At 25.1% G+C, this 12,208-nt stretch overlaps 2 protein-coding genes and 1 long non-coding RNA gene across 7 annotated transcripts; 2 read left to right on the forward strand and 1 right to left on the reverse strand.

Annotated features, from left to right (window-relative positions):
- The first annotated feature begins 779 nt into the window (after positions 1–779).
- LOC140663728 (uncharacterized) lies at positions 780–5,889 on the forward strand. Of its 2 annotated transcripts, XM_072888153.1 has the most exons (9): positions 780–1,351; positions 1,562–1,681; positions 1,753–1,870; positions 2,744–3,005; positions 3,400–3,516; positions 3,766–3,856; positions 3,987–4,138; positions 4,306–4,438; positions 5,731–5,889. In XM_072888153.1, exons 1-9 carry the CDS (start codon positions 1,214–1,216, stop codon positions 5,782–5,784), a joined length of 1,185 nt encoding a protein of 394 aa, XP_072744254.1. In that variant the 5' UTR covers positions 780–1,213; the 3' UTR covers positions 5,785–5,889. The 2 variants fall into 2 exon arrangements, 1 of the variants encoding a protein (XP_072744254.1); XR_012046321.1 differs by lacking the exons at positions 2,744–3,005; positions 3,400–3,516; positions 3,766–3,856; ... (1 more) ...; positions 4,306–4,438; positions 5,731–5,889 and having other exon boundaries at positions 1,225–1,681; positions 1,748–2,049.
- Positions 5,890–6,415: 526 nt separating this feature from the next.
- On the forward strand, positions 6,416–10,989 carry LOC140663726 (uncharacterized). Of its 2 annotated transcripts, XM_072888149.1 has the most exons (9): positions 6,416–7,152; positions 7,348–7,467; positions 7,705–7,822; positions 9,362–9,623; positions 9,694–9,807; positions 10,246–10,336; positions 10,428–10,573; positions 10,642–10,774; positions 10,849–10,989. In XM_072888149.1, exons 1-9 carry the CDS (start codon positions 7,009–7,011, stop codon positions 10,900–10,902), a joined length of 1,182 nt encoding a protein of 393 aa, XP_072744250.1. In that variant the 5' UTR covers positions 6,416–7,008; the 3' UTR covers positions 10,903–10,989. The 2 variants fall into 2 exon arrangements, with proteins under 2 accessions (XP_072744250.1, XP_072744249.1); XM_072888148.1 differs by having other exon boundaries at positions 6,419–7,152; positions 10,642–10,969.
- LOC140663741 (uncharacterized) lies at positions 10,726–12,119 on the reverse strand. Of its 3 annotated transcripts, none has more exons than XR_012046326.1 (3): positions 11,978–12,119; positions 11,231–11,881; positions 10,726–10,787 (listed from the first exon to the last, which is right to left on the reverse strand). It is a non-coding gene; the product is annotated as an uncharacterized lncRNA (long non-coding RNA). The 3 variants fall into 3 exon arrangements; XR_012046324.1 differs by lacking the exon at positions 10,726–10,787 and having other exon boundaries at positions 10,971–11,613; positions 11,791–11,881; XR_012046325.1 differs by lacking the exon at positions 10,726–10,787 and having other exon boundaries at positions 10,971–11,378; positions 11,485–11,881.
- Positions 12,120–12,208: the final 89 nt, after the last annotated feature.

Here is a 12,208-nt window from a genome sequence, read left to right on the forward strand (position 1 = left end):
CTTATATTACGCTATTATCATCTGTTTAGTACTTACAGTGGTAATTACGAAAATAAAACTGTACTTGTACATATTAATATTTTTCGTATGCCTCCAATGATCATCAGCTGCCAATAGCGTTGTCTAAACAAATCAATAATTTTTTTATGGAAAATATTTCACTCGATCTAAACTAAATCGATATCATATCAATATAAATATTTAGTGCACGTTTATATGTGTATTATTTTGAAGTTTAACTGTTATACTAGTGAAATCTTTACAATGATATAATTAAAATATTATAGTTATTGCGCTTCTCGCTATATTGCTTTAAGTTCACACAAGCTTGATTATTATTATTAATGAAGAAAGTAATTAAGAATAAATAATTACGAATAAAATTTAATCTAAATTTATCTTTTAAAATATATTTTAAAAATCTATGTAATTGTTAAAATCGGGCAAATAGAGCCAAGCGCTGAATAGGAGCCAAAACAATTATATAAATCTTCTTAAATTAAATAATATTTATTTATTATACGTTCAGGCTATTTATTAGTAATTTAAATTTCAAAAAACATGAATTACCTCAAATCATAATTGCAGCGCATCCCAGAACTTATCACAAACATCTAATGCAAAAGGCTTCTTCTTCGCTCTGCATATCACAGTCTGCTAATATATCTAATCTCAATCTGATTAAGAATATTCATCTTTCAGAAATTGAATATCTTCATATCTTTGATTTTCATTGAATGCTGAGATATAAAAATTCAGGTGACACACTAAAAACATTTTTAATTTGAACTTTACACACGCAAAAAATACTTCAATGGACGTACCAAGTTGCGCCGATTCTTTACATAAACTTCTCCAGAGTAACACTTTGTTTCATTCCTCAATGCGCTTGCGCGTCAAAGAAACATAGAAAATATTAATATGCAAGACATAACTGAAAATTATAATAATTTTTATCACTTATCATCATTACCTTTAATATGTAAATAGATATTTATAGACAGTCATATAGGTTCTCTTCGGAAAAAGGAATTGTAGCGCCTTATTATCTTATCTCCCATTTATTTACATAAATGTAAACATATTTTAAAAATTCGAAAAGCAGATAAAAAGAAGAGGTGAACGAAAGAAAAAGACAATTACGAATCCATATGAAGGAAAAAAAGTTTCTGTAGATTACCTGCATAGTCAGTGATATTCGAAACATCGTCCAATGGAGTTGGAACAATATTATGTATTGAATCGCGTTCTTTTATCGGCGATCGGTCTTTGGCCATATGATGATTTCAAAGTGAGACAACTTCGTTTCATACTGGCGTTATTGATATTGATACTATTTAATGGTACTCAGGTATTTGTTTTACGCTAATTTATATTTGCAATGCATATAATTCTACGACACGAATATTTTCACATAATACTCCACTGTAATAGTACTGATATGCACTTGTAAGTTTTTTTTTACCTTTCTGTATTTTAGATAATCCTTTTATGTTCCTGCTATATGCTTTACTGTTAAATATTGTTCGGATATTATACTACGCCTTTGTAATTTTTTCAGTTTATAAAATTATTCATTTCGAAATACAGCTTAGACCTTCTTGTACAAATATTACCTTTCGTTAGTGTTTTTATGGGATTCTCTATAAAGTACGTCACAGTTTATGCTATGATAGGAAATGTAAGTCCATATAAACGATTTAATATATAATAAATTGTCATGTATAATATTTATCGTATTTACTAGAATAGATAAAAGAATTCCAGGAACGACTTCGAAGCAACTGGAGTGCTTTGGCAGATGATCGAGAGATCGAGATAATACAAAAACAAGCGATCAACGGAAGATTATTTACGATAATTTTAGCAAGTAAATGCTAAATATGTACTTAATTTTCCAAATTAAAATTATAATTATTACTAAATTATTATTATTTTATATGAATTATAATACTCGAAAGATAATACTTGAAAGGTAAAAAATTAATCAGACAATTCTTTATAACTTGGACATATTTGGAACAAAAACTTTTAAATAAAAATATTACTAATTACTGATGATACATTATGTAAATTTTTAATTACGTAAATTTTAATATTTTTATTTTTTGCAATATATAATGTATATTGTGCAGATTTTACCTAAAATGTAGAGGATATCTGCGATTTTCAAATCAATTTTGATCACATTTTATATATGGATTTTTAATCTGATCAAAATTTTCTTGAATATGTGCGCGCATATATGCATATATGTGTGTGTTAATGAAGTAATTAGTAATTTTTAAATTATAATTGTTCAAAGATGAAAGAACTTTTCAATAATTAGATATTCAAAATGCAAATAAAGAGATAATAAAATCTTATTTTTGTTTAAATTCAATTTTTAATTTCTGATTTGTTAAAATATTTAAAAATTAAAATTTTGCTACAAATAATAATTCCTTATGTCATTAAAGTCCACTTCAAATTAATTTTGATAAAAAAATTCATAAATAAACAATAAACAATTAAACTTGAAAAGTATCTTAATAAACTATTCAATAGTGTTCTAAACACTAATAATTGTCTTATTTCTAAAAGACTACCCGTAGAATTGAAAATCTAGATTTTATTTAATTTTATTAAAAATTTGTGTTAATTTTATTTCATGTCTGTACCATTTGTCATAATTTAATTATAGCATTTGTTTGTAAAAAAGTAGTTATTTAATTGAATTTATGATATTTTTATAATATTTCAGTGTTTATATATAGTACAGTATTCTTCCTTATTTTTACGCAATATATTCCAATCTTACTGGATATTATAATACCTTTGAATGAATCTCGTCCACGTGAACTCATATTTCCAGCAGTATATTTTATCAATCAACAAAAGTATTTTTTTATTTTAACAATACATGCAGGAATTGGATTGCTCATTATAGCAACCAGTGGAATAGCTACCGAATCATTCTCATTTGCTAACGCATTACATGCCTTCGGACTATTTGAAATCGCTAGGTATGTAAGCAATTTTTTTTTTTTTTATTAAAGATACTTTTGTTTCGTCAATTTATTCACATTTATATTAAAGATTTAATAGTTACATTTATATTAACAATATTATATTAACAATATCTCTTTTTTACTAGATAATAATTATGATTTATATTCGTTTATAGAACATCCGATTTACTAGCTTTATTAGCTTAGATTAGCTTTATTTATCAGTATATTATTTATTATTTTTATTTCTATTATTAAGACATTTATACGCATAATGTGCCATCTGAATTAATAAAATAATATAGCTCTATAAAGTATTATCAATAATTATATAAATTTTGTGCAATTAAATTCATGATGTGATATTTATTAGAATATTTTTTAATTTGTGATATTCGAATTTTTTCAGTTATCGTATGAAACGTATGTTAAGCGAAATTTATCCGCAGATGTGTATAGATAAACAATATATTATATCTCGTCAAAGAATAATTGCTGCAGTGGACTTTCATAGAAGAGCAATTGAGTTAGTACATTTATTTAAATAAATCGCTTTATATACAAATATAAACGAAAATTTAAAATTGTTTCCATCACTTATGTACATATATATAAATCACAACTACACATCAATTAGTCTACATTTAATCTGCATATATTGTATTTAAAATTAAATACACTTTAATTAAAAATTAATTATTATAATTTTATAAATAATATTGTTATTGACGTTGAGAAAATGATAATGAAAAATGTGCGTGTTTTGTTCTATAAGATATTCTGAATTATTGAAAGCAAGTTTTGGACAAATGTACTTAATTCTTTTCATAATATTAGTATGTTCGACAAGCATCAATTTATATTACGTAAGTAAAACGCAGCATTTAAAGCATAAAATTTTATTTAGTATATATTATTTATTAATTTTTCAAAAAAATGTGTAATATTACAAAACAGTAATTTTTTTTTTTCAAAAAATTAACGCATTATTTGCAGTTCGCTCAGATAATAACGACAGTAACGACAGGAAAGTTATGGGATATATTTAAATCTATCATATTGGTAATATTATATATTATATGTTTAACTATGGCTAATTATGCTGGTCAGAAATTTATAGATTGTGATACGCATTTTTATCGAACCATGTAAGTTTACGTAGTGCAATCATTATATTATTACATTTTTCCACAATAGATTGGATTATTTTTTTCACTTGTATGATTCATAATAATAATAATAATATTATTAATTATTATTATTATTATTACAATTATTGCAATTATATAATTAGAATTTTCTTACAATTGTATAGATGCAATACAAAGTGGTATAATGCTCCGTTAGAAACACAAAAATTAATATTCTTTTTGATACAAAAGACTACAAAATGCTATAAGGTTGATGCCGGTGGTATGTTTAGTCCCTGTTTCGAAGGTTTAGCCACAGTAAGAAATCTAAATTAACAGAATAAATCAATTTGGCTTTGTGAACTTGGCGCCTGACTTGCAGCAATCTTTTTTTTTAATTATTTTTCGAAAGATTTTTGTATGTAGTTGAATGTAGTAACATTGATTTTGTTTGTAGTAACGCAGAAAAAAAAATATAACAAATTAAAAAAATGTCATCCCCCGACTTTGAAATTAATCAATTTTAACGATTGTTTCTTAAAGAGAATCGTTTGTAGTTGTTTGTAGTGCCTTTACTTTTATTTGTAGTTAAACCGTTGGCGAGATATAATTATTTAAACAATTGCTTAAAAAATTAATTTTCTTAATTTTGAAGATATCGCAAATCCGCTTGCGGGATCTAATTTAGAATCGATTGTAGTTGTTTGTAGTGCTTTTGCTTTCGTTTGTAGTTGCACCGTTGCCGAGAAATAATTATTTAAACATTTAGAAAAAAATAATTTTTTTTAATTTTAAAGATATCGCAAGTTCTTTTTTTTATTCGTCAATTACAGTGTTTCAAGATTATTTCGAAAATATTAATAATTGTTTAAAGTGGTATTATATTTTACTGCAAAAAGAGGGATTATAAAAATGTAGAGAGAGTGTGCTGCAGGTTAAAACTTCGAATCGAGACCCGCAAGCGGATTTGCAATATCTTGAAAATTAGAAAAATTTATTTTTTATGAAATTATTTAAATAATTATATCTCGCGAACGGAGCAACTACAAACGGAAATAATTTTACTACAATCCACTACAAACGATTCTGAATCGACCCCCGCAAGCGGATTTGCGATATTTTGAAAATTAAAAAAATTTATTTTTTATGAAATTATTTAAATAATTATATCTCGCCAACGGTTTAACTACAAATAAAAGTAAAGGCACTACAAACAACTACAAACGATTCTGAATCGAGCCCCGCAAGCGGATTTGTGATATCTTGAAAATTTGAAAAATTTATTTTTTATGAAATTATTTAAATAATTATATCTCGCCAACGGTTTAACTACAAACGGAAATAATTTTACTACAATCCACTACAAACGATTCTCTTTAAGAAACAATCGTTAAAATTGATTAATTTCAAAGTCGGGGGATGACATTTTTTTAATTTGTTATATTTTTTTTTCTGCGTTACTACAAACAAAATCAATGTTACTACGTTCAACTATATACAAAAATCTTTTGAAAAATAATTAAAAAAAAAAGATTGCTGCAAGTCGGGTGCCAAGTTCACAATCAATTTAGATTAATCGATTAGTTACTATAAGAGATTCTCCGTTTTAGGGTTTCAGTATGACAATTTCTTATTTTATGGTTATTTACTCTACATCTACATAATTATAATATCTGATATATATATGTATAAAAGATACTTCTATTTTATTATTATTTTAAAGGTATAGAAATTTAATAAAATTACACACACACACATTTTTAATTTTAAAAAATTTTTAATTTTTTTTTAATTTTTTAAATTTATATTTAAAAAATTTTCTAAATAAAGATCCTTGCTCCTATTGCCTCTATACTTTCTTTATTTAAAAAATTTTGTTTTTTGTTGTGTATACTATTAAATTATTTTGCCTATTCTTTTCCCTCTTTCTTTTTGTGATGAGTAATAAATTATTATAATTAAAATATTTTTTAAGACACATATATTTATAGAAAAATTCGTTATTGTAAAATGTGGCTTACAAATTTATAATTTATTATTTAGAGACATATAATTTATTAATAATATTTTAATAATTCATGCGTTATGGCTTGATTATTTTTTGGGTTTCTTATCGTTTTCACAAGATTCGGCAACATAATATTATAGTTAAACCAAATATTATAATGCGTTTTTTAATGTACAAAAAAAATGTTCTAAAAAAATTGTTTCTCTGATACGAAACGATAGTTTATTTAATAACATTAATAAAGATGCAATGTAACAAGAAATAATTAATTTAAAATACCTCTTTTTAATCAATTCTTAAATACAGATTTTTTTTAATGCGTTTTTCTTTCACATTCACAAGATTTACATGTTTTTTACTTATTTCACTCATTTCCTCGCTACTAATTATTATATAACATATAATATATGGTACACAAACGCCGAAGATATTACGAATTATAAAAAACGTATCCGCCGATTGTTCGCATAACAATGAACGTTCGTCCATCTAGATGAACTTCGTAGGTGCACTACGCTTGCGCCGACACAAAATACAGATAAAAAGAATATTTCTGATATTATAGCCTGAGAGTAGTGTCAATAGTTGACCGCTTGCAGGTTATTTCAATAATTTGCTTTTTATCTATAATAGCGAACTTTAGTGCTTGCTATAAAAAAATTGAGCTCTTTCTTCAAATGATTGTAAAGAATTTAGACTATAATAACGCTTATTATCTTTTCTTTATTTCGTGAAACATTTTTGTGCATTATAGAAATTTGTGGAAATTGGGAAATATAATAGATTATATCTTGAATTTGTAATAAAGTATATAGGATAGTCAAAATACTGTATAAACTTAAAAGAAACAGAGATATTTCCAGGACTTATTGTTAGTGAAATGGACTTCAGCGGTGATCATTACTATAAGCTTAATCGTACTTTTTTGTCAATTATTGGCCTGTGGCCGCATCATAATATTATATTACGGCGAATTCAAGGCATCATATCATCGTTTATTTTGATATCAGTTATAATTCCTCAGGTATGTGATGAACATGTCCCTGCAGATCAACATCTTATAAATTGTGTATTTATTTCTGTGAATCTTATCAAATTTATTTTTGAAACACAACGTAAAGATTTATATCGAGAACTTAAATCCATAAAAATTTTTTTGTTTAACCATTTTATTAAACCATTTTTTAAATGTGTATGATATAAGTAAGCATATTTTTAGTTAATAAAATTGATCATGGCAAAATACGATGTGGATATCATTTTAAGAGTTCTATCGTCTGTCTTACCATTCATGTTATTTACTGTAAAATATGTTACTTTTTATTTCGTCACTAAGGATGTAAGTACAGAAATAATATTAATTAACAATTATTAATACTAATATTATTATTCTGTAAATGTTATAATGCAAAGAAGCTTTACTGTGATTAAATTTTATAATTTTTTTTTAATATTATTTTCTTTAATTTTTATATTTTCTTTTTTTTCCTTAATTTTTTTCAAGTTATAACATATATGTGTGTGAGACAATTGCTATCAAAAACTATATTATTTTCTCGTTTATTATCAATAATAGATAAAGAAATTAATGAAACAAATTCAAAATGACTGGAATACCTTGACAGATAATAATGAGCTGGAGATAATTCATCGATATGCGAAAACAGCAAAATTATGTACTATATCTTTAGCAAGTAAATAATTATTTTGATGTTATATAACAGTAATGAATTTGAAGTTAATGAATATTGCATTTTTTTTATATAGTGACAATATTTTTGTTTATAAGAGTGTCTTATTACTATCGTATAATATTTTAATGTTTACAATATATTAATAACATTAATTTTACAATCTTTAATAACATTGACGTTTATATATTTTAATATATAAAGCACATTCTTAAGATTTTAATTAGAATCGAAAATTCTAATACGAAAATATCGAAGTCACAATAATTTTCGAATTATAAGCGATTACAGTGGGTCAATGATATTGCCGCAATTTGCACGATCAAGTCCAGAACTGTACATGTATACTGGTCTGTCAGCTGTTATAGATTTTCAGAACTTATGTAGAGGTAATATTGATTTTCACTGTGTAGCTGATTGCATCTTGGTCTATGCGTATATATGTCTAATGTATAATGTATTAGTCAATTCATGATGACAAGTTGATTATTTAACATATGTTAACTGTAAACATAAATTATTTAATTCTTTTTTTAAGTTTTTTATTAAAAACTTTAATAATTTATTAATTGTTTTTGCTTTACCAAAAATTATATTTATTCAAAGAATAAAATTTGTCTTTACTTTAATTAAAATTTAACATTTTAATATCTGTTTTGATCAAGAAATAAATTTAGTAGTATGCTTTTTTTATTATTATATTATTTTTTTCTAAATTGTTACATTTCGAAGAGAGAAACTTTAACATATGAAAAAATTATAATTTTAATAAATCAAACAATTAAATTAAAATACCGAAAAAAATTACATTGATTTATTTTCACTAATTTATTAAAATTACATATTTTATTTTCTTTTAAATGTAAAAATTTTTGAAAAAAGTAATATCTTAATTTCCATTTTTTACTTATATAGGTGAGTCTATAAAATATATGTAAAATTTTTATTAATAAATTTTTATACCAAAAATCTAGTTTATATTTGAACTACTTTCATGTAGTGAAACTAAACTTTAATCTATAAATTTCAGTTGAACGTCAAAGTTAATAATCATTCTTAGAATAATTTTGAAATAATTATTTAATTATTCAAAATTTTCATTAAAAAAAAGATGAATTAATTTACATGTAACAATTAACATTTGCTATTAGTAATTAGCTTGCAATCAGCTGATTGATACAGTATACATATAATACCTACATAGGTATATATAAGAAACTACAAAACACAGTCAGCAATGAAAGTCAATATCAGCTGAGTTGTAAAAATCAATAACAGCTGACAGAAGTGCGTGTATACGCGTAGTAAGTCTAAACCGTGTAAATTTTACACGATACCATTGACTGATTGTAATTGCTTGTAATTTGAAAATTAAAATTATTTTACTTTTTTAATCTCTAAAGGATGCTATTGATATATTGTTCAATACTAACTATAAGATACTCTGCCAATTAAGCATAATTTCATAATAGAATAATCATAAGAGCAACATAACGTATTTCATTTTTTTAATGTTTAATTTTTATTCTTCAACGATTCCAGTATTGATTTACGTATCTCTGATCATGATTATTTGCATTCAGTACATACCAAGTTTTTTCAACATCATAGCGCCACGAAACAAATCTCGGCGAGTCGAGTTATTATTTCAAGTCGAATATTTTATCGATCAAGAAAAATATTATCACATAATACAATTTCATTTAGATATAGGATTAATCTTCGCTGCGATAACAATTCAATCTACCGAATCATTTTGTTTATCACTTGCTATACATGCATTTGGAATGTTTAAAATAGCTAGGTATGTACATACGGCATAGCTTTTTATTCGCCCAACTCGACAACATTTTTTACGTTTTTTGTTTCCGCAGTTATCGCATGGAGCATATAATTGATAAAAGTGCATCAAATATATTCGTCAAGAAGCATTGTACTTTACATAATAATATAGTGGCTGCTGTAAATGGTCATAGGAGAGCAATTGAGTTAGTATTATAAATATCGTGTATTTAATATATGTTTTTAAAAAAATTGTTTCGTTTATTCGCATGTTTTTTTGCATTTTATTTTAAAAATATATATAATTAAGTTATATTAAAAGTAGAAGTAATTTACTTTTAATTTAGAATTTCAAAAGACTTTCTTATATGTGCTATTATAGATAAAGTAATAATAATGACGATATAACTTTATTCAGATAATTTTTATTATTTTCTTGTTTTGTAATTTTATATAATTTATAATTATATATCCAACAAAAAATTAATTAACGTTAATTGTCCTTCTATATACAAGAAGAATTGAAATTTTTAATAGAACCTATAAATAAATATGTATTTGACTTTCTATAAATTATTTTATTACAAAAATGAATTTATAGTTCTTCATATGAGCAAGTATAAAACAATTTCGATTTTTTAAAGATTTTCTGAGATTATTAAGTCAACTTTTGCAATACCCTATTTGGCTTTAATTTTACTTGGAGTGACCTCAACAAGCGTGAACTTATTTCTGGTAAAACAGTTATTCACGTCAAAAAATTAAAATAAATCGTTACAGCTACGTAAGGAATAAATCGATTTTTTGATAAGCTCTTTTTTGGCAGTTTCTCGAAATAGTAATGTCGACGAATGCAGTGAGTGATTTAATAAGAGCTATTATATTTGTTGTTTGTCATTTCATTTATATGTTTGCGACTAATTACGCTGGACAGAAATTTATAGATCATGACGCGGATGTCTACAAAAAGATGTAGGTAACGTAAATAATGCAACGATTTAATATATTATATGCATAATATTTCTTTGAAATTATTAAAGATGCAACGTACAGTGGTACAATGCACCTTTGCGGACGCAAAAACAGATATTATTTATTATCCAAAAAGCCAGAAAAGCTTATCATGTAGATGTTGGTGGCTTATACTGTCCATCATTAGAAGGTTTCACAACGGTAATACAAATATCTGTAAATTGTACAACTTTAATTTTTATCAAGGATGTAAAATGAATATGTATTTATTCTAGCTCGCAAGTGCGTCACTTTCTTATTTTACTGTTCTCTGTTCATTGAGTAAATAAAAGATAGATATACAATTTAAAATGTATGAAAAAAATTAATTTATATAAAACATATGGAAATTTTAAAATATTGTCATCCTACTGTAATATTTTGACATAAAATTCGAGATGATAAAAAATGAAATTGTCGAATAAAAAACATTATTCTCGAATATCTTTTTTATATATTATTATATATTATTATACACACACACACACACACACACACACATGTTCTGTATGCTTTTTAGCATACGTTTTTAAAATCTTATGCGCAATAATGATATCACCGCTATTCACGTTATTCAAAATATTTCACATGCTATTTATCATTTACTATACTGCTTACTATAATGATCTGAACTTTTTTTTTACTGAATCCAGTGAGTTCCATTGAATATAGTTAACGATGCAACATATGTACCACCAGTTGTTTGACGCGTAAATAAATATTCTCTCTTGAGGAGGAACACATTATTTTTTTTGTACTGCATTCACTATAACATAACATTAGAAAGGTAAAAATCTTATTATTAAAACATACTATGAAACTGTGAATTTAAGTTTTAACGTCTATTTTTGTCAATGAAATGGATATATTACTCTCTCGGAATGAACTACGCATTTTCTCTTCTTTTTTTCTTATTGTTATTAATCAATTATATTTTGCTTTCTTTTTTTCACGAATCTAGACCTCTTAAAAATTCAAAATTCCAAACATTACATCTGAAACTGTTTTATAATTATTAATAATTGCTTATTGTTATTGTTTGGTTACTTTTGCAGTTAGTTTGATCATTCCTATCCTCTTACTATCAAATATTTCAGAAACGTAAAATATATAGATCACAGATACAATAATACATTGTATTTAACTCGTCACGTATGGAAGAAATATATGTATTTTACCGATGTGTAAAGTCCTGTCCTCTACTTCTCCAACTGCGCGTGCGTTGGGGGAAGGGAAAGTAAGATAGAAACCCTTAATACACGCATCATACTGCAAATTATAGTAATTCAATACGTATCGTCCATTTGCATAATAGAGCAGAAGTTAGTCGCTCCTTCGAGGGATATATTTAGAAAAATATATTACTTCTCTGTATTTTAAATTATTTTCGTTTATTCCTTTAATGTGAATTTAAATTCTTCGTAAATTCCAAATGCCAAGTAAAACTTTTATCTTTACTATCCACACAACGACGAAACACTGCAATTACTGAAAAATTGAGAATAAAATGCTTAAAGAAATAGTTATAGGAACGGAAGCGGTGTAAGAAGGAAAGGAAACTCCTATAGACTATAGACTACTTATTGTCAGTAACGC

The sequence above is a fragment of the Anoplolepis gracilipes genome, chromosome 3 (assembly GCF_047496725.1).
Source record: "Anoplolepis gracilipes chromosome 3, ASM4749672v1, whole genome shotgun sequence".
NCBI lineage: Eukaryota > Metazoa > Arthropoda > Insecta > Hymenoptera > Formicidae > Anoplolepis > Anoplolepis gracilipes.